The following is a 22,831-nucleotide window of genomic DNA, read 5'->3' on the forward strand; positions in this document are numbered from 1 at the left end:
ATCCTATTCATAGTTTTCATTTCTCTTTATAGACGATGGGACCTATTTCTGGGATAAGCCTGAGTTAGTAGGAAACGCTGCTACTTTCCCAAATGGAACCCAGTTTAAACGTGGACCAGGGCTTGGAACTACGGCTTATATCACCCACGAAAGAGTTCACAGCAGAGATTTCCTGAAAGGTGGAGATGCATTTCTTTTTATATCAGTAGAAGGTAAGTCACACATATATAGACATGTAAAATAAATAAAAATTCAAAGTCTGTACAGGTAATCCTGCGCTCACATGTATCTCCTCCACTCCGTGATAGTATTATACATAGAAAAAAGAGAAAACACAGAACATAGCATAATACTGTTTAAATGACCTATATCCTTTATACAGTCCCCAATGCCTTGCATGCACACATAAATCCACCAGCGGTCAGTTGTCATATGCCCTCACCGTGTGGTACCATTTACCGTGCCACACCCAGCAGAAAGAGCCCTGTGCAATAAGCACTCAATCAACCTTGGCAGAAAATGGTGAAAAGACAGGCACTTTCCGCAGTGATTACACCACAAGCAGGGTCTTGCAGGTCCTCACCCTCTGCCGTGGCCGCCCAGGCACAGACAGCAATAAAAGCACAGACCCACAGGTTCGAATCACCTCCTCCTGTGTGTGAGTTCTTAACCACCACCACTAGCCTCTCACCTTTTAGGCTGCTGCCCAAATTATAAGACAGCAACCACACTTATGATTTTTATCCCCGGCACTCTCCTCAGCGTTTCTTCAGCGGAATACTAATCTCCCAGCAAAAGTGCTCATCCAACCTAATGACTGAAGGAGCTCAACATAGTGTAAAACTGTATCATTTATTAAAAGTTAAAAAGTAGTGCACTCACATCTCCCAGATAAAAACAGCGCATATCAACAAATGTAATCCAGCATGCCGACTTGTCCACGCCTCTAAGCTCCGTCTGTCTTTGTACAGACTTTGGATTACACACTATATGCTTGGTGACTGATTCTGCGATCCATGGACATGTGACATGATGAACTAAGTGATTTACATCTTGTAAATTTGCACATATTTTGTATCTGGGTTACCAGGAGTGAGTGAGCGCACTTTTTGTTGTATTTAATGTAAAATAAATAAACTACAAATTAATCTTTAATGCTTTCAATAGCTCTGACAGCTGATTTGACAAAAATATTTACCTGATATTTGTCATTTACCACAGTGCCCCATTACCATTAGATGAGACCTCAGCAGAGATTTGTTGTTCTAATACTCCCTCACTCCACTGCAAGTGCTGTAGTTCTTTCTGCCCTTCAAATCTATGGAGCCTGACTGTGTCTAGTTTCTGTCTACAGATCCCTTTGTTGAAGCCATATTACCCCTCAGGGACTCTGCGGAAGCAGTCATCCCAACCACCTAAATGCAAGCATTGCATCCACTCCTTTTATTTTCCTTTGCTCTCTAGCTTTAGTTAATCAAACCCCTCTATCTTTATAGTTAGGTAAGTTTATTAAATCTTCATAAAAAAATAGCAAAAAAGTATGTCACTGTCTTTATGTATAAACAATTTGTTTCCTATTTTTGTCAAACAAACACGCGATTCTTTTGAGCTGCGATTATTTTGTGATGTCTCCTTCAACTTTTATCTTTTGAACTACCTTGTCTGTCCAGATGTAACCGAGCTAAATACAACTCAGCCAGTGCCATCTACTACACCAAGTCCTTCAACTACTGCATCTTCTCCTGGTTTACCTGGTACATCTGTTACTGATGCTGGCCAAACAACTTCTGTAACTAGCAAGCCAGACGCTGGGGCCTGTGACAGTTACACATGCGAAAATGATGGCGTCTGTAGGCTTGATGAAGGAAAGCCATCTTGCAGGTACGCATACGCTAACTTATACTTAATGGGCATTTGAAGTACCAGTTTAGGTTCCATTTTTATCTTTGTATTTAAAAGACATACACATAACACATTTTATTAAAATTATACTGCAAAAACACTTGTTTTTTTTCCACTGTGAGAATAGAACCTTATGGTTGCATTGGCTCATAGGTGCCCAGATTGTTATTGTGAATGACAGGGGACCTTCCCTTACTCCTTTCACTTGCCAGTCCCTTCATGCAAGTAGCAGTCACACGTTCCACATAGCCCTTCTCTAACCAGCGCAAAGTACTAGCGCCGGAGTGAACAGAGGGTTTGTGGGCACTAAACAGCTGATCGCGCACTAATGTGCGCGCAAACAGCTTGCACGCACAAAAGTGCGTCGATAACGTAGCACAGCACACAACGTGGTGTGACAATAATGTCGCACTGATCATGCATGCAAAGACCATATAGTGCGCAATCGGTATGACGTTATCGCCGCACCGCGTCGTGAGTTATCGTCGCACTTTTGTGCACGAAGTGTTGGCACAAACTAGCTAACGCTCATTTGTGCGCACAAAGTGTTTGGGCATCTTAACCGGCCTAGCGCCAGTTAGTGAATCAAGCCCATAGACGATTGGGCTGACTGCAATCCCTGCCACACCCTCCCTAGTGACTGGCAGACTACCCATTGGTTGTCAGTCACTTGGGGAGGTGTGAATACGTCAGAGAAATCAGTTATCCTACTGCCCAACACATGGGGAAGAAGAGATATGTGTTGAGCAGCTTCATGATAAATGGTAGAGCCTATACCCAGTTCCATCACATTTAACCCATTCTTAATACTCTAAAATAATACACGGACTACCTGGCGTTGGATGAATTTAACCACTTAACGACCAGCTAACGCCGATAGGCGTCGGCGGGTCGTTAGTGGTATAGCATGGAAACCTTTCCATGCCAGTTCACGGAGGATATCTCCGTGAACAGTGTGCGAGCCGCAGATCGCGGCTCGCACGCATAATGTAAACACACGGGGAAAAAATCCCTGCTATTTATATCAATACGGCGCTGCTCCAATTGGCCGGGGATCGCCGTCATTTGATAGGCTGAAGCCTATCCTACATGGCACAGGACGGATATCCTGCCTGATCGCCCTGCCTTGTACACAATCTGCGCTGCGGGCTGGAGCCCACGCAGCGCAGACCTGCCAGAACAGGCTTTAAGGCCAGAGCAGCCCTTTATTTAACCAAAATTAACAATGAGCCAAAACACACTGATCTAAAACACATTAACCATGACCACCCAGAAAATAATCCGAGAGAGCTTTTGTCACGAGTGGAAAATGACACTGAGAAAAAAAAAATCTATTTCCACTAACTTGTGACAAAGTAAAATCTTCTATGAACTCACCATACCCCTCACGGAGTACCCTGGGGTGTCTTCTTTCCAAAATGGGGTCACTTGTGGGGTTCCTACACTGCCCTGGCATTTTAATCTGAATGAGCTGGAGCTGTTTTGCAAAGAAGAATGGGCAAGGAATTTAGTCTCTAGATGTGCAAAGCTGGTAGACACATACCCTAAAAGACTGGCAGCTGTAATTGCAGCAAAAGGTGGTTCTACAAAGTATTGACTCAGGGGGCTGGATGATTACACACACCCCTCTTAGCAGTTCTTTATTTATTTTATTTTTTTAATGTTTGGAATCAGGTGTGATTTTCGTTCCACTTCTCACATGTACACCACTTTGTATTCGTTTTTCACGTGGAATTCCAATAAAATTGATTAAGGTTTGTGGCAGTAATCTGACAAAATGTGGAAAACTTCAAGGGGCTGAATACTTTTGCAAGCAACTGTATGAGCACCTTTAGGCTTTACAGGGGTGCTCACAATTTAGCCTCCCACAAAATGCCAGGGCAGTACAAGTACCCCATAAGTGACCCAATTTTGGAAAATAGACACCCCAAGGTATTCACTGAGGGCATGGTGAGTCCAGGGCAGATTTTACTTTTTTGTCACAAGTTAGCAGAAATGGAAACACTTTATTTTTTGTCACAAAGTGTAATTTTCTGCTAACTTGTGACAAAAATAATCTGTTATGAACTCACCATGCCCCTCAGCAAATACCTTGGGGTGTCTTCTTTCCAAAATAGGATCATTTGGGGGGTATTTATACTATCCTGGCATCCTAGCACCTCAAGAAACATGACAGGTGCTCAGTAAAGTAAGAGCGGCTTAAAACTGCGCAAATTGACTTTTTGTACCATAGTTTGTAAACGCTATAACTTGTACTCAAACCAATATACATACACGAATTGGATTTTTTTTTTGTTATCAAAGATATGTAGCACAATAAATTTGGAAAAAATGTGTATAGAAATGTTACTTTAGTTGAAAAATTTTACCACTGAAAGTTGAAAATATTTTTTTACAAAATTCCTGTCTTTTGATGAATATAATAAAAACTAAAAATCGCAGCAGCAATCAAATAGCACCAAAAGAAAGCTGTGTTAGTGGGAAGAAAAAGGAGGTAAAATTAGTTTGGGTGGTAAGTTGTATGACCGAGCAATAAACCGTTATAACTGCAGTGGTCTGAATTGTTAAAAAATAGCCTGGTCTTTAGGGGGTTTTAGTACTGTGGTCCTGAAGTGGTTACAAATGTCAAGTTATGCTAACACAGATCTGAATTCAGCCTGGTTCACACTACAAGAGCTTTTTATGGGCTAGTGATTTTAATAGCGCTTGCTCCAGTGTGAACACACACACATAGTATAACACGTGCAAGAGCTTTTAAAATTACAAAGCGCACAATAAGCGCTTGCAGTGTGCACCAGCCCTTCCTGTTTTTTCGGTTTACATTATATAGCTCATAAAAGCTCGAGTGGTTATAATATTTATACTCTCAATAGACTAACATTTCTCCACTCAGGTGCAAAGTTACAACAAACTGGTGGTATGTGGGAGACAGATGTCAGACCAAAGTAAACAGCCAGGACACGATGATCATTGCCGTGTCTTCCTCAGTTACCATATTCGTGGTCATGTTGGCGATCACACTAATCACTGTGTACTGCTTGAACAAGAAGCACAAAAAACAAATAGCCACGTCTACATTCGACAATAAAGTAAGTACAAAATTAACATCTGTATTAAGTTTGTAAGTAGTTCACCAGTATTGCCATATACATGTTTATGTCATGTATACAGACTATTCTTGTCCTATTTCTACTCATGTTAGACAGCAAAATATTCTGTAAAACCAATTAACTGCCTGAATGGCTGTGGACTTGCAGTACTACTGCTAAACATTACTTATTATAGATCATATGCACCAACAAACTATTCCTACAACCATAAGGCTGGGTCCACACTATGCCACGCTGGCAACATGGATGGTCACAATGGCTCTAATGTACAATGTGACCATCCGTTTACATTCTGGTCACTTAATGTACGAACATCAATGGAGACCCTAGTGTACATGTCTGTTATCTGAGCAATGTCCAGAGAAGTTGTGTAATGCTAGATACATACCATGCGTTTCCGCGTTCGATGCGGCCGTCGATACGCGTCGATTCGATTTCCGACATGTCCGATTCAAGCTTCGATGGATCGTTAGGTCGATTTGCCATACTTTACATGGCACTCGATCTAAAAATCATCGAAATTCGTTCAGAAATGCTCGGAAATAATCAAATCGACGCGTATCGACGGACGCATTCGACGCGGAAACTCATGGTGTGTATCCAGCATAACACGTGGCTGATTGCAGTGGGGACAACAGATATGTTCATAATGGACATACCTGAACAGATCCTATGGATAAGAAGAGTCTAGCGATGTGTGTAGCGATTCATGAGCGATTTGCCAGCACCTCAATACTTTACATTGAAGTGCAAACGCTCCCAAAATGAGGCATGTCCTGCAATTGTGGTTTTGCTAAACGCAATTGCTACTGTGGAATTTGTTACATTTATTTACATTGGCAGAGCGTTTAGGGAAACCACTAGCAATTGAAAGTGCTCCCTTAACGCTCAAAAAAGAGCTCTAGTGGGTTCCAAGCCTTAAAGGACCACGATCGCAAAAAAAAGTAGGCCGTTAAATTCTGACAGAACAGACAGGTTTTGAGCCAGTCCATCTCCTCATGCGGGATTCTCAGCGTTTTGTTTTCAACAGCATTTCCTGAACAGCAGTTTAAAGGGAAACTTCAGCCTAAACAAACATACTATCATCAAGTTACATTAGTTATGTTAATTAGAATAGATAGGTAATATAATCTCTTACCCACCCTGTTTTAAAAGAACAGGCAAATGTTTGTGATTCATGGGGGCTGCCATCTTTGTCATGGGGGCAGCCATCTTTTTGGTTGATAGGAGGTGACAAGGAGCAGGAGACACAGTTCCAACTGTCCTGTGTCCTGATCACCCCTCCCAGCTGCACGCGCTAGGCTTCAAATGTCAAATTTAAAATGTCAACAAAAAAAAAATTTGCACCAAAGCATCAGAAAGAGAACAACATCATCAGAAATCCTATCATGCTTTGCACAGCATCAGGGGAAAAAAGCCCGGGCAGTTTTCTTCTGTGCAGCTAAAAATGAGACTTGTATAAGAGAAACAAAGTTCTGATGCTGTGAAACTGTTAAAGAAACACCAAGCCTTTTCAGTGCTGCTGAGTCGATTTTTAGTCCGGACGTTCACTTTAACTGCCAAAATAGTAAGATACCAGCCAGCCTCCCTACTGACTTGCACTCCCTTGAGGAGATGGACTGGCCCAAAAGCTTTTGTCTATTCTGTCAGATTTTAACTGCCTACGTTTTTCATGATAGTGGTCCTTTAAATGCATTAAATAGCAAATTACGAAACAGCAAATTGTCCATGGAAAAAGATGTTCATTTTACATGAATGTAAGTGTGAACCCTCCCTGAAGAAGCATTGAGAACTCGGAAGAGGTCTTATTCATTTAAACCACGTGTAATACAAGGCTTATATGAATGTATTTTATACAAATGTCATTCACTTATAATAAAACTAAAGAATGGAATTAAGAAGTTTGTATTGATGAAAAGATCAGCTTCCTATACCACACTATATTGCAGGAAAGGAAATCAGTAGAGATGTGCAATGATAAGCGAATAATTCCAGTTTGCATGCCAACTACTATAATGCAGCTTGCAATGGCACCAAATACACTTCCTGTCAGTTTTGTTTGCCTCAGTTCCAAGCTGCATACAAGATGCATGAAGTGTGCGTCCAGCCAGAAATATTACCCATGTGTAGACAGGGCCGATTCTAGCTCAAGTGGAGCCCTTGTGTAAAAGTAACTTGGGGGCCGCCCTAGCACAGCCCCCCCCCCCCCCCAGCAAATTCACCACCCTGGGACCCCCCAGCTGGCTGCCAGTCCCCATCCCACACAATATTAGATGTCCATTATATGTCCCCAAAACAGTGTTGCCAACTCATCCCTTTAATTACTGACGCATCTAAGTTATACAGGTTCTGGGGCTACTTACACAATCAGTGCCTTACCTGCATCTACCTAGCTAGGAAACCTGTATAATTCATATGTGTCAGTAATTAAAGGGATGAGTTGGCAACACTGCCCCAAAAGCATTGGTGGGCTCCCCCATTATTCCCCTTCTTTTATCCTACACCAGGGGTCTCAAACTCGCGGCCCTCGATACAATATTTTGTGGCCCTCGCCGGCAAAAGCTTCCTTATAGTTCGCTTCAGTGCTCCCATTACAAGTAATCCGCCACATCCCCGCCACTAAATGAGGGCTGCAGAGCCCCCAAATCGCCCGGGGGGGGCAATCCGCCGGGATTTCCTGGAAGGGGCAGAGCTTTCAGCTCTGCCCCTCCTGACGTCAACCGCAGCGCATCGTCGCCTCTGCCCACCCCTCTCACTCTTCCTTCACAGAGAGGGGCGGGGAGAGGCGGCGATGTGGGGGGGGGGGGGGGGGGGTTGTGTGGGATTTTGTGAAATCCTTTATGCGGCCCAGCCTCATCCTGACTTTGCCTCCTGCGGTCCCCAGGTAAATTGAGTTTGAGACCCCTGCCCTACACAGTGTACACAAAGAGTCTTATTTAATCCAGGCAGGACACAGGGCACCCTACACTATGCTCTGGACTTTTCCTCATTCCCTGCAGACATGAATAGGGTGACCATAGCTGGAGGGGAAGAGAAGTACCTTGGGGGGGTGCCCTACAGGCTCTGGGGCGATTTCCCCCTCTGTCTCTATGGAAGCGCCTGCCCTGTCTGTAGAAACCAGCAGCAGCCTCCAACTGTCTCCCACCACTAAAGCTATGGGGCGAGACATGAATTAAGGTGTAATGGGGCCCTATTCAAGGAAGTAGGTTTGGACCGCCCTTGTAGACTTTTTGGTAAGCTTAAATGGAGAGGTCAGAGAAGGTTGGTTGGCCCCTTAACACCCACTAGACCCCAAGCACCTGCCTAGGTTGCCTGGTGGATGACCCTGCTTTGCATAGGGTTGATCTCAGGAATGGAATGTGAGAGTGGAAATATTTATCTTAGAGAACCACATCACCAGCATAACTAGGTGACAAATCCAAAGAAACCAGAATTAATCATAAGGATATCAAATTAAGGTATCTTTTGTAATCTTGAACAGAGTAACCAAGCAGCTCAGAGGACCCAGAACCACAAGGAAAGTGAAGGAAAGAATGAAAAGCCCTCCTACTACAAAAGCAATGCTTCGTGTAGTTGGCCATATCCATCCCTGCCATGCACTGAGGAGGACCAAAAGTGTGAAACAGGCTGTCTGCATGTGGGGTTGGGATAGCTCTGTAAAATTTAAAGCTATAGGATTTCTAGACACCAGCGGTTCTGGATGCTAGCCTGGCTTACAGGGGCATAAAGAGAGAATATTCAGTAGCGGTGCATTGTGGGTAACCACAAATGTTCACTCCAAACTGAATTATTGTAAATTCTTTCTGTTTTAAGAAGGCAATCCACACTTTGCAATGTTTGTGTTCTGTTTAAGTATAACACATGATTTGTAAGGAAATTAAATCAGAAAGCACACGATAGGTATTCTATTTTACCCACTTACATGGTAACGATCTCTTAATGGTTGAATTGGTGGAGAACACAAAAGCAGGAGGTGTTCTGATTCAAAAGTAGTTCCATATAATGATTTACTGATTTACTTTTTATGTCTTTCAGGGGTTGGTTACCGACATGTGAGCTTCCTGCCTGAGTGGTTTATGAAACTTGATAACACTTCACTGTCAGTCCAATTTATTGCTACAGTAACTTTAAAAGCAACATAAATATTACCTATAATTAAAATGTTCCCGTGTTTTAATACAAGCCCTGTATATGAAATACAACATTTAAAGTGTTTATTTTGAAGATAAAGCAGATGTATGTGACAGTAATGCATTGCACCATGTGCTAATAGCCACCAAAGTGGAGCATGTCATTCCTTGCCTCATGTAAAAGTGACTACTGCATTTCAGCTACTGTCACATGATCAAAAGTTCACCCATGGTGTTGGAGACAGCATGCAGGCACCCTAAAACTCTTCAAATGTTTAGACTGTTAAAGAACTCAGTGATCAGATGCAATAGATTGGATAACACCTATGGAGTGGAGGCATAGGAGGAGTCCCAGACAACAATGTGCAGCACTGACTGGATCAGTTATGCCAAGTACATTAGACTATAGTTGTTCATTACAGCATTTAACGATCGTTCGGCTAACAATCACAGAAGAATTTATTTAAACAACAAGCGACACCCATGGTAACCTAGAAATAACAAACACATATATAAGTAGATAAATACTACTTCAACTTACATAACAGATGTATTGTGCTATCCACGGAATGATTCCTGTGAATTTTACAAAGGAAAAGCAGAAAATCCTATTCTAGGCAGTGGCCATCTTGCCAAGCGAATGCGGACATTATATCCTCCCTGACTCTTGTTCCCCCCCTCCCTTCTCTTGCTCATTGTGTATTCATTAGCTGCCCTCCTCCCAGAGTCTTTTTTTTTATTTACACATCCAATCACTGAGTCACCTCAGCCTTGTTTGTAAACACAAGTGATCAGCTAGGCAGGGAAATAAATAGAAGAGGAGGAATATATTATAGATAAAAAGAACGCCCAACATTCAACTTTTTGGCACTGTTTGGCACTGTTTGGCACTAGGGCCAGTGCTCCTAAAGTATGTGATAACTCCAAACCATAACAGCAGAAAAAGTTTTGCAAGTTTTGAATGCAGGATTAGCATCTTTATCACTTAATACACTCAGACCAGTTGCTGTTGAAATTTGATTTTTATGGTGACAATACCGCTTTAACCACCCTGGCGTTCTATTAAGATCGCCAGGGCAGCTGCGGGAGGGTTTTTTTTTAATAAAAAAAAAAAACGATTTCATGCAGCCAACTGAAAGTTGGCTGCATGAAAGCCCACTAGAGGGCGCTCCTAATCCATATTTCTGATCGCCTCCGGCGATCCGCAGTAACAAGGAAGGCCGCAATGAGCGGCCTTCCTTGTTTCGTTTTGCTCGTCGCCATGGCGACGAGCGGAGTGACGTCATGGACGTCAGCCGACGTCCTGACGTCAGCCGCCTCCGATCCAGCCCTCAGCGCTGGCCGGAACGGTTTGTTCCGGCTGCGCAGGGCTCGGGCGGCTGGGGGGACCCTCTTTCGCCGCTGCACGCGGCGGATCGCCGCGCTGCAGCGGCGATCGGGCAGCACACGCGGCTGGCAAAGTGCCGGCTGCGTGTGCTGCTTTTTACAGCGAGCAAATCGGCCCAGCAGGGCCTGAGCGGCAGCCACCGGCGGTGATGGATGAGCTGTGCTCGTCCATACCGCTAAGGTGGTTAAAGACCTGTAATCTATTATCAAGAAGAAAATCTAAAGTCTTGTACACACCCATAAGGACTGTCACCTGGCAGGGATCAGGACTCTAAAGGGGGCCATACACTAGCCGACCAACCAATCGACCATCCAATTCGATTATTATAATCAAATTGGATGAAAATTGGTGCTGCCAAGTGCATGCCCGACCGACAAAGCGACCAATTTCAGGACAGAAATCGGCTGCACGGTCGATCGCACATGCTGGAAAATTGGTTGGTCGGGTGCGTGGCGGTACGGCGGCCAAATTGCAAACGAGCGACGAGACGACGAAACCCACACCGCTGCAATGTATAAATGTATGTAGTGTAGAGCATTTACACATTGCCTGTCCAGTGTCAGCCTCCACGTGGTTTCCGTCCATCTCGCCGGGTTCCGCGTACACGCCGGCGGCACATAGCGTTTGACGTCAGACTCTATGCACCGCTAGCGTATGTGGCTGTTACCCAGCAAAATGGACGGACCCCGTGCGGAAGCTGCTACAGGACAGGTAATGTATAAATGCACTACACCACATACATTTACACATTTTGGGGGCAGCGGTAGGGCGGACGCGGCGGCTTAGCCAATTCCCTTATGATTTCATGCTGAAATCAGATGGTAATCAGCCTGTAGTGTATGGGCAGATTCGAATAGAGACAAATGTATGTCTAATTAGATTCGATTAGAGAGAAATTTGTCTCTTGGTCGAATCTGCCCATAATCGTTCTAATGTATGGCCACCTTATCCCTCATTGACAGTGTGATGCCTGGTATGCACTATGCAATTTCTCATCAGATAAATGGGACGAGCGGATAATTTCTGACAGGTTCGATCCGATTTCCGATCGATCAGAAAAATGATTTTGTATAGAAGGGATTGAAAAAAATTGATCAGAAAAATTATCGGAAATCAGATCGGACCTGTTGGAAATAATTCAATCATCTGTCTGATGGGAAATTGCATGGTGCGCGTACCAGGCACAAGGCTGCACAGACATGTCACACAGAAGACTAAGGAGGTGACATTCAATTTAGAAAGCTAGAAAAAAAGTGACCCTCCCACAGTAACATCATGAGACTCTCTTGAGCAGTATTTGAAAATATATTGTAGTTACCCTAATATTTAAACCACAAGGTCTTAGCTCATTTATTTTTGCTATAAATTACACACACAATCAGAATACATTACACGTAGTGCAGCAGAGGACTCTTCATTTTAAATTAGGAAAACCATATCATCAGCAACCATCACTTGGTTGTCATTCTGCATATTGTCCAGGGCTTCTTGCACCTCACATAACTCAAACGGCTCCTGGTTCCCCATATTGATTGTCTCCAGTAATTGGCAGACCGCAACAGACTGCGAGCGCATGGTCTTGAAGGTTTTCAGGAGAGCAGATTTGAATGCTTTTGTCCTAGTAAGAATGTAGGAAATTAGAATTAATTAAGGGATTCATAAAGCTTTGGACTCTGCTGTCAGCGTTTTATGGTTTTCCACAGGGGTCTAGTCCTGGAAAAACCCAAAAACCCCTGCGCCGCGCGTACGGCGTGCCAAAAATGGGCGTGGTCAAGCATAACTAAGGGCGTGGTCATGGGTGGGGCTAAATATACAGGACCTTAGCCGTGATGTAAAAGGTCTGCAGGGGAAGTTTGAGCTCTGCTGTAGTGTATCCCCAAAAATAGATGTAATCTGACAGCATTTCACCAAAACGGCACGTAATCTGGAATAAGCTCCTTCAAAATACAGATATAGCAGTGGTTCCCCCAAAATAGACAATGTGGCAGCAGCAGTTCCCCCAACATACACAATCTGGAAGCATTTCCCCAAAATACGCGAAACCTGGCAGCGGATCACCCAGAATACACGAAACACCCAAAATACATGTAATTTGGCAGCAGTGGTCCCCCAAACATACATAATATGGCATCAGTTCCCCAAAATACACTTAATCTGTAAACAGAGGTTTCACAAAAATGCAGATAATCTGACAGCAGTTCCATCAAAATAGGTACCCCCAGGTAGCCAGGTCTATAGATGTCCCCAGTATATGTAGCCAGGGGTATAGGCGCCCAGTATATGTAGCCAGGGGTATAGGCGCCCAGTATATGTAGCCAGGGGTATAGGCGCCCAGTATATGTAGCCAGGGGTATAGGCGCCCAGTATATGTAGCCAGGGGTATAGGCGCCCAGTATATGTAGCCAGGGGTATAGGCGCCCAGTATATGTAGTCAGGGGTATAGGCGCCCAGTATATGTAGTCAGGGGTATAGGCGCCCAGTATATGTAGTCAGGGGTATAGGCGCCCAGTATATGTAGTCAGGGGTATATGTGCCCAGTATATGTAGTCAGGGGTATAGTAGTCCCCAGTATATGTAGTCAGGGGTATAGGTGTCCAATATATGTAGCCAGGGGTATATGTGCCCAGTATATGTAGTCAGGGGTATATGTGCCCAGTATATGTAGTCAGGGGTATAGTAGTCCCCACCCCAGTATATGTAGCCAGAGGTATATGTCCCTAGTATATGTAGTCAGGGGTATATGTCCCCAGAATAGGTAGCCAGGTGTCCCCCCCCCCAGCAGGAGGGGAGCAGCGCAGTAAAGGGGGAGCTGTGGGCACAGCGGTGGGGAAGGGGGAGACGGGGCTCATCCTTCCTCACTCTCCCTTCCAGAACTAAAATGAGCGAGCGGCAGAGATGGATTAAGATGTAACGGGGCCCTAGGCAAGGTAGTAGATTTGGAGCCCCATTTGTGGTCTTTTTGGCAAGATGAAATGGTGAAAGGTCAGAGAAGATGGCTGGAGGGCCCCTCGACACCCACTAGGCCCTAAGCACCTGCCTAGGTTGCCTGGTAGAGGATACTGCTCTGGCGAGCGGCTTGCAGCGGGCAGGACTTGCCTCTTCCTTGTTCCGGCGCAAGAAGGAGATATCCATTGCTGCTAGTTTGGTCTAGACCAGAGCAGCGGCACGCAGAACTTACCCGGCGCATAGAATAAGGAAGAGGTAAATCCCGCCCGCTGCCAGCCGCCGCACATTTTAGTTCTGGACCCTGGGGAGAGAGTGAGGAAGTGGGAGCCCCAAGGTGAGGGAAGGGGGGGGGGGGGGGGGAGACGTCCCCTCTCCCGCAGCGCTGTGCCCACAGCTCCCTCTTCACTATGCTCTCTCCCTCCACTATAGTTGCTAGGGTGGACGACGTCCACCCTCTGAAACATGCAGGTGGACGTAGTTTACCCATGCTCACGCCCCACTTGACCTCTGGTTTTCTACCTGTTTTGGCTTAATGAAGTCTTGGGGAAAATATCGCCTTTACTTTCAGGCATCTTCCTGGGAGTTTTTTCAGGCATCTTCCTTGGAGTTTTTTCAGGCATCTTCCTGGGAGTTCTTCCACGCAGAGACAATGCTACAGGGAATGAAATGGAATTAGAATAAATACAGATACTGTTCATTCACTGATTGCAGTACAACAGTGCGTACACACACACACACACACACACACACACACACACACACACACACACACACACACACACACACACACACACACACTTCTGGTATGAAAGGAAAGCGGTCTGAATTTTACAGCAGAAGTGAAGTCAGAGACTGCAGCACACAATTAGTAATTTTGCAGTAGACGTTCCTTGAAGCACTACATTTTTGAGAACGCCAGATTTATAAAATGTCAAGCAGATAGCAGTGGAATGGTCTGTGCAATGCTCTCCTGGGTTGCACCTGGGCACCTAATGGCCTTGAGATGGAAAAAAAAAAAATAAGTCACTTGCCTCTTTGTTGCCAACCAGGAATGTTCAGTTGTACAGTGTTCCCTAATGCAAATGGACATTTTCAGAGGCACAACTGATGGCTCAAACCCACTAGCAGCCTTTTCTCAGCGCTAGTGATTTTGAAAAAGCTCTTGCTAATGCAATGCTATGGGGGATTTTTATAAAAATCACATCGCTCAAGTGAGATCGCACCCATAGCATTACATTAGCAAGAGCTTTTTAATTCACAAAGCGCTCAGAAAAGTGCTGCTAGTGGGTTCCAGGCCTCAGTCACCTGAGCTCAACTAGAGATGGGCAGTGAGACGCAAATACATTTATGCTGATGAAAACCTTTTCATTCTATTCAGCTTTGTAGCTTGAAAATGAACCAATCAAAATTATCAGCTACTGGATTAGAATTGCCTAAATCCTAGCTGCATTAATTTTAATACAAATTAAAATATGCATCACCTCAAAACAATTAGCATCTCATTGACCAGCTTTAACCTCTATCCCATCGACCATTTGTTTGACAAGTAGAGATGGCCCGAATGGTTCGCCCCCATAATGCACCATTAGGGTCAACTTTGACCCTCTACACCAGGGATGTCAAACCAGTCCTACGAGGGCCAAGGTCCTCACACATTTTTGACACAGCTCAAATTGATGGGACTGAATCAGGAAAGGTGTGGTCCATTAGGTAGAACACATTCCTCTCTTTCTCAGTCCATCCTAAACACTGGCATGGATCTGGCCCTCCAGGCCTGGAGTTCGACACCTGTGCTCTACACCACAGTCAGCAGGCACATTGTAGCCAATCAGGCTACACTCCCTCCTGGAGCCCCCCCCCCCCCCCCCCTTATAAAAAAGGCAGGCATCGCTGGCCATTTTACTCACTTGTGTGCCTGCAATAAATAGAGAAGGAACAGCTGCTACAGACTCATAGGGAAAGATTAGTTAGGCTCTTGTAGGCTTGTTAGCTTGCTCCTTGCTAATTCTTATTGCTAAAATAGCACCCCACAACAGCTCTTTTGAAAGCTAATCTTGTTCTTGTGATCTATTTTTTTTTTCTGTGTGTCCCACTGACACTTGTGTTGCATAGAGAGCCTTGATAATTAATACTGTGTGTGCCACTGCCAGGCCCAGCACATTCAGCGACTACCTGTGTGTGACAGGTGCACATTGTAATACCCATCACTGCATATACCTACCTGCTGTTCACTTCAGTGCACCCACCTACCTATGTGAGTGCACGCAGTGTCACTGTGCCTGTCCGATACCTGCCTGTGTGTCCAGCACAGCCGTAACTACACAAACAGCTGTTTGTAGTCACTGCATACCTTTCACTGCACATTGTATTATACCTGGCACTCAGTGCATACCTTTCCCTTGAATGGATGGCAGACTTGCCCTCCATAACAGATTCTCGTTACAGGTAGTACAGTCTATCAGTGTCATCTACAGCAGGGCCTCGAACGTCCTCCTTTTGGTCACTACCTCGGGACGTGCATGCCACGCCTGCTGCCTTCCTTGGATGTGTAGTTGCCGTTCCTGCTCCTTTGCCCACAGCGTGCCTGCTGCCTTCCTTGGATGTGTGGTGTTGGTAGCCATTAGGCTCCCACTCCGGACCGGAATTGAACCAGGATTCCCCGGCCATTACCCGTGGTCACTCACAATAGCAGACTTGCCCTCCATAAAAGATTCTTGTTGCAGGTACTGAACAGCATGCAAAACAAGCATTTAAAACAAAAAATAGATGTAAGCTTTAACAATGGTAGAGAAAGAACCATTGAAAGTCGATAAGGCAGTCAGACATTACCTGACATCACTGAGTGAGGAAGAGCAATCTTGCCATGGTGCGCACCAGTCCAGCACGGCCGTCACTACACAAACAGCTGTTTGCGGTGCGTTACACAGCGAGTTTGGTGGGTCAGTGTGAAGCAGTACACTAATTACACTCCCTGATTGATATATACACATGTAAGATGTTTTAAAGCACTTTAGGCATGAAATTTAGCATTCAATGTGATTTCTGCCCTTAAACGCTGCTTTACATCTAATCCGGATTTTCCCAGCGACTTTTGGCGTGTATCCCACTCTGCCATGTCCCCCTCCAGGTGTTGAACCCCTTGAAAACACATTTTCCATCAGTTTTGTGGCGAGCATAAATTTTTCTAGTTTTCAAAGTTCACCTCCCCATTGAAGTCTATTGCGGTTCGCAAACTTTCGCGGTAGGTTCGCGAACCTAAAATCAGAGGTTCGGGCCATCTATTGACAAGATGGAAACATCCATTTGAAGCAACCACCCAATTTTAACCATTCTAAAGGCTGGTTCACACTACAAGCTAGTGATTTGAAATGTACTTGATAAGATATTGCTATAATAAACAAAAAAACAAAAAAACATCACTCAAGTAAGAACACACATAGCGCATTACATTAGCAAGTGCTTTTCAAAATGCTGCCACTTAGAAAAACACTTGTAATGTGAGCCAACCCTAAGGGCTTGTTCACACCTAGAGCTTTTTTTTTTTTTTTTTTTTTTTTTAAGCGCTAGCAATTTTTTAAATCCCTTGTGCAATGATTTCCTATGATAATGTTCACATATGAGCGGTTTGATTCCAGTCCACTCACCAAAGTGCTGACATTTTCTGGGTGATTTGTCTCAATGGAAGGTATACGGAAATCACAAAGCGCTTGAAAAAGCAATTTATATAGCGATTAACCCAGCGCTTTCATTAATACATACATTGTATTAATTTCCAGGTGAAAGAGTTCACTTCCTGACTGATGTCAGGAAGTGAAAAAAAAAGCACTTCGAAAAGTGCTTTACAAAAGTCCCTAATGCGCAGGGAAGTGCAGAAAAAAAAATGCCCACAAAAATGCAAACGGGAGCGCTGCCGATTTATGATGTGAACAAGGCCTATGGGCTATTATTGGCAACCGTTCCAACAGCTTGTACAATCTTCAACACAGCGTTACGTCTTTTTGGAACAAATTAGGAGGAGGACGAACGCTCTTTTACTGTGGTGACGCTAATAATTTGGTCAGTGTTGATGCTTTGTGACAAACCTGACACCCGAGGTCAAATTTGTTAGCAAGACCCTACATTCATTATCTAAAGCAATACCCATGTACAGCCTTATGCTTTTTCACCTTCTAAATCCACAACATATTTTTAGAAAATGCTAGCAGTCACTTGACTATTACTGCACCCTGGAACCCTAATTTCCTAGCAAGGTTACGCTGTGCCACTTCTGTTATGTGGAGGCACATAACTGGGGTGCACCCGTCATACCACCAGACAGACACTTATCTTGTAATGTATGGTAAGGGGAGGTGTGAAACCACCAGACACCTAGGTCATGGTGATCTATAGGAAGGGAAGGTGTGAAGAATTTGAATGGTGTAGCTCTTGAAGTTTCCGGTCTACAAGACCTGCAGTCAGAGGGCAATAGTTACCAGGGGCTGTTATGGGAGCCCTTATTCCTTCAGATAAAAAAAATATTTATACATATGGATTGGCATAGTCAGATCATAACTCATTTATCACAACTACATTTACATGAAACAAAGGCTGCATAAATTCATTTGCATGGTAAATTTACTGTTCAGACTTACAGTCTGGTTTGTCTACCAGCTAGGTTTTAAAAGTCCTACAATAGTTGAATTTATTCTGACTGATGCACAATATGCATATATGAACTATTTAAAAATAAACTAAAAAAAAAAAAAAAAAAAAAAAAAAAAAAAAAAAAAAAAAAAAAAAAACTTACACTCATTTAGACTGCTGTCATCCTGACTAAAATCATAGGGATCCTCAGATTCCTGTGAGTCGGACATTTTTCCAGCTCGCCGTGAGCTTTTCCTGAAATATGGCAAGAGTTAGTGGCAGGCCCCACACACCCATCAAACTTGCAAAGCATCTAGCATCTCAAAGAGAACAAAGGTGATAGCCTAGTACACATACCGTATGCCTTCTTGACTTGGTGCATCTTCGCTTAGGTCAATATCTTTTTCAACTTTTTTCTTCTCCTTTGGCAAAATCTGAAGGATAAATTAAAAAATAAAAAAAAAAGGATTTATCTATCCAGTCTTTGCACCTGCACAGTAGAGATGTCCTGAACGTATTCGCAGGAACGCGGGTTCGCATCGAATCGCAAAGTTTATGAGAGTTCGACCCGCCCCTATACTACATCATTGTGCTAAACTTTGACCCTCTACATCAGTCAGTAGACACATGGCAGTCAATCAGGCTGCACTCCCTCCTGGAGCCCCCCCCCCCCCCCACCCCTTATACAAGGCAGCAGCGTCAGCCATGTTCTCACTCGGTGTGCTGCAAAAGTGCTGTTTTAGTGAGAGAAGGGAGAGAGGTTGCTGCAGAGATAGGGAAAGCTTAGTTAGGCTCTTGTTAGCTTGCTCCTTGCTGATATTTATTGCTAAAAAAGCACCACCAAAACAGCTTTTGAGAGCTAATGTTCTTGTGATGTGTTTTTTTTGTTTTGTTTTTTGTGGCCAACTGACACTGCATAATATAGCCCTGTCTGTCGCAGCTGGTTCTTGCTAATTGCTATACTGTGCCAGGCCCAGCACATTCAGTGCCTAGTGTGACTGCTGCACATTGTATTATAATACCAGTCACTGCATACCTTTCACCGCATCTGTGTGACTGCACACGGTTTTATATACCAGCAGTCAGTGCATCCATTTTCACTGCACCTGTGTGACTGCACATTGTATTAGTCAAGTCAGTGCATACCTTTCACTTCATCCCCCCCAATATGGACAAAACAATAGGCAGAGGCAGGCCACCTGGTAGGTCTGTTCGAGGTCGTGCTGTCGTGATTTTGTGCGACCCTCGACCAAAGTACAGTGTTTAGAAGAAGGCACGTGCCATCAACTCCCAATATTGTCAGGACGTAGTTGACCATTTAACACAGAACACCTCATCTTCCTTAGCTTCCGCACGGAGCATGACATATCTTCCTCCTCCTGCTCGGATTCTGGCACCCCACTTAACACTCCGTCGGCAGCCCTCACCAAAGTGCCATCATCCCAGGGCTCAGTGGTGTGGAATTTTTGTGCGTCTCCCTCAGATGAGAGCAAGACCCGCGTAGGGACTATTAACCTTACAAAAGCACATGATGAAAAAGCACAAACTGCAATGGGATGACCACCTGAGGAAAAGCAGAACACAAAAGCAAAGCCACACACCGCAGTGGAAGATAACATCACGCAATTATTTCTCAAAAAAGGCGATACCCAAACTGTACCGTGATGTTGAAAGGCAAGTGGTGTCATCTCTGGCACACCGTGTTGGGTCAAGGGTCCATCTGACCACGGATGCCTGATCTGCAAAGCACAGTCAGGCCTGCCCGAAGACTAAGTCAGTCCCCACACACAGCATCTCTGCCTGCACACCGTGTGACTGCCTTCTCCGCCACCACCAACAGGGTCCAGGACTCCAGGTGAATTCCTGATTTACAGCGGCCGCTATAACAATTTTTCTGGTGCGTGTACATGTCTGCCTAATTTTTCTGGCTGCACTTCGGCTGCAACAACAAAACAAAAAAGGGATGTACATGTGTCAAGTCCCCTTCGTAATCGTTACCTTGCCGCAGTGAAGGGGCTTGCGTATCAATGAAGCAATCATCGGTTATATGAGTGTGTTGGGGGGGGGGGGGGCACACCTGACCCAAGATAATAAGGTTGTTGCTTCATTGTGGACAGACTAAATTTGATCAGCTGGACAGTCACTGTTCTGTCATTGAGATACCTCAGCCTGACCATATGGGCTTGAAAACAGTCATCGCTTGCACTCTCGCCATGGTGCGCACCAGTCCAGCACGGCCATCACTACACAAACAGCTGTTTGCAGTGCGTTACACAGTGAGTTTGGTCTGTCAGTGTGAAGCAGTACACTAATTACATTACCTGATCCATCCACACGCAAGATGTTTTCAAGCACTTTAGGCCTCCAATTTAGGAATGCAATGTGATTTCTGCCCTTTAGGTATTATAACCCTGTTGTGCGTCAAATCCGTATTTTTTCCCGGGACTTTTGGCTTGTATCCCACTCCGCCATGCCCCCCTCCAGGTGTTAGACTCCTTGAAACATCTTTTCCATCTCTTTGGTGGCCAGAATTAGTGTTTGTAGTTTTCAAAGTTTGCCTGCCCATTGAAGTCTATTTTTTGCAAGTTCGTGTTCGTGGTTCGCGAACCGATATCCGAGGGCTCGCGACATCTCTATGGCACAGTAAATGAACAGTCCTACATTGCATACGCTTGTGCTACAGGATCATTCAAATTACATGCCCCCACATTCTATGTCCCGGTGTCTGCAAAGAACCCTAATGATTGCCTTGCTATCTATAGAATGGACAGTCTCCAGTCTGTGTGGTTTCCAGTCAATTGATCCCCTCTAATCACAGTGATCAAAAGATTTTCTCAGCAGAACAAACTGTCTTATTACTTAGATTTAGAGTAGCTGCATGGGGAAATGGTTGAATCATCTGCACTGTATAGTAAATATATAAAAACAAAAAAAACAAAAAATCACACTTCATTAGGGAGAACAAAAACATTGAAGATGCAGGTAATAATTTGACAGAAAATTTGCACAACAAAAAATGAACAGGTCCAGAATATAATAATAATAATAATAATAATAATAATAATAATAATAATAATGAGAACCAAAGTTTTGTACAAAAATAGCCAGCTTCCCTAATATATAAGCATCATTTAAAAAAAAAAAAAAAGGAACATTTAGGAAATCTGGTTACTTTATGCATTTTCTAACACTAATTTACTCCTTGAAATAGTGCTGATAATTTCTGCAGCATTTTCCTCCACTCACTGTTCCTCAAAAGGCATACAGTACATAAAACTCCTAAACTGTAGGGGCAATTTATGATAAGAAAATTAACCAGCAGTTATGGGTTGTGGGAGGAAATTGGAACATCCAGAGAAAATCCACATAAACTGCTTTGCACATAGTGATCCTTTTTCAATATTTTTTTATCCTACGAGATCATTTTAAATCTACTTAAAATAACTTTTCAGCACTGCAATTAAAAAAGTACCAAAAAGTACTATCACAATGATTTTGAGTATTTTCTCAATTGCTGGTGGCAAGCATTTTATTGCTAAACTATAAAATACCACCTAGGAGAAAAATGTAATTGAATAAGGCCCAGTGTCTCTTGTTTGATCTAATGGACGAAAGAGCTTTAATGTAAGCAGCCATACATCCAACACCATGGAAGGCACAGCTATAGAACTTTCAGCTTACAACATCTAACTCATAGGTGTAAGGTTATAAATACAGACTAGAACACTTACCTTCTTAAAATAAGCAAACTGGACCAATTCAAGTGCAACTTCTGCATCCTGCTGGTCAATAGTCTTGCTCATTCTAACTTTGGCATGAGCAGTGGCCAATCTGATCAGCGTTTCAAGAGCTCTAGCAGTAACAGGCATAGTCTACAAATACAAAACAAAATCATTAATCTGCCACGAAGTTGAATTGATTTTAAATGCCTGGAAATCAGACATGCAATTTGGAATTTATGGCAAAACACATTGACGTCAATCTGAAAAGTGAGTTTTGGAATATCAGATTCATGACAGGCACACTAAATGTTACAGGCAGAGCCCTTCTACCTTGAAGTGTTTTCAGTGTGGGGACAGATGTGGTGTACCTGTCTAGAGGAGTGCACCGGCACCCACTCTCCTGAATAGGATTGAGTGTATCCTGTGGTCTGAGGTATCAATGTTTACAATAACGGATTTTCCCACCATTTCCCATTAGTGAAGCGTATTGCAGATCAATGCCTAATGCTACGTACACACATGCGACAACGATCGTTCGTTGAGAACGACGAACGAACTTTTAATTGATGAAAGAACGACCTAAGTAAAGTTAGTTTTAAAAGGTGTGTAACGATCTGATCGTTAGAACGAACGTTACATCACGTAAAGCAACTATTGCGCCTGCGCATAAAAATGAGAAGTTTCAGGGAGAAATCGTGAAATGCGCATGTCAAGCCTAGTACGAACGACCGTTTCCAACGATGTACTACTTTTGCAAACGACCGTCGTTGGTTAAAATTCGCCGAGACAGAAATTTCTTTTGTACCGATTTGGCTCGTTCGTCGTTTGCCTTAATAGTCGGTGGTTCGTTTTTTGTAACGATCGTCGTTGGTAAAGATCGGGGAACGATCGTTACAAACGACTATAGTCGCATGTGTGTACGCACCTTTAGTCAGTGCAGTGAATGGGATTAGGGGCCGGGCTCTTTTCCACTAGCTGCAGTTTGCAATCCAATTCCAATTGTTTGTGGAT

At 43.9% G+C, this 22,831-nt stretch overlaps 2 protein-coding genes across 2 annotated transcripts in view; one reads left to right on the forward strand and one right to left on the reverse strand.

Annotated features, from left to right (window-relative positions):
• Positions 1–9,137, forward strand: part of LOC137517718 (meprin A subunit beta-like) — a 53,086-nt gene extending 43,949 nt beyond the window's left edge. Inside the window, exons 12-15 of the mRNA XM_068234736.1 lie at positions 33–212; positions 1,671–1,881; positions 4,796–4,991; positions 9,048–9,137. Of these exons, the coding sequence (XP_068090837.1) occupies positions 33–212; positions 1,671–1,881; positions 4,796–4,991; positions 9,048–9,068 (608 nt within the window). The 3' untranslated portion in view covers positions 9,069–9,137. The remainder of the gene's footprint in view (positions 1–32; positions 213–1,670; positions 1,882–4,795; positions 4,992–9,047) is intronic.
• Positions 9,138–11,923: 2,786 nt separating this feature from the next.
• LOC137517719 (maternal DNA replication licensing factor mcm3-like) overlaps positions 11,924–22,831 on the reverse strand; it is a 66,769-nt gene continuing 55,861 nt past the window's right edge. The window contains exons 13-17 of the mRNA XM_068234737.1: positions 21,830–21,970; positions 18,456–18,532; positions 18,262–18,353; positions 13,995–14,127; positions 11,924–12,147 (exon numbers count right to left, since the gene is read on the reverse strand). Of these exons, the coding sequence (XP_068090838.1) occupies positions 11,949–12,147; positions 13,995–14,127; positions 18,262–18,353; positions 18,456–18,532; positions 21,830–21,970 (642 nt within the window). The 3' untranslated portion in view covers positions 11,924–11,948. The remainder of the gene's footprint in view (positions 12,148–13,994; positions 14,128–18,261; positions 18,354–18,455; positions 18,533–21,829; positions 21,971–22,831) is intronic.

The sequence above is a fragment of the Hyperolius riggenbachi genome, chromosome 5, assembly GCF_040937935.1.
Source record: "Hyperolius riggenbachi isolate aHypRig1 chromosome 5, aHypRig1.pri, whole genome shotgun sequence".
NCBI lineage: Eukaryota > Metazoa > Chordata > Amphibia > Anura > Hyperoliidae > Hyperolius > Hyperolius riggenbachi.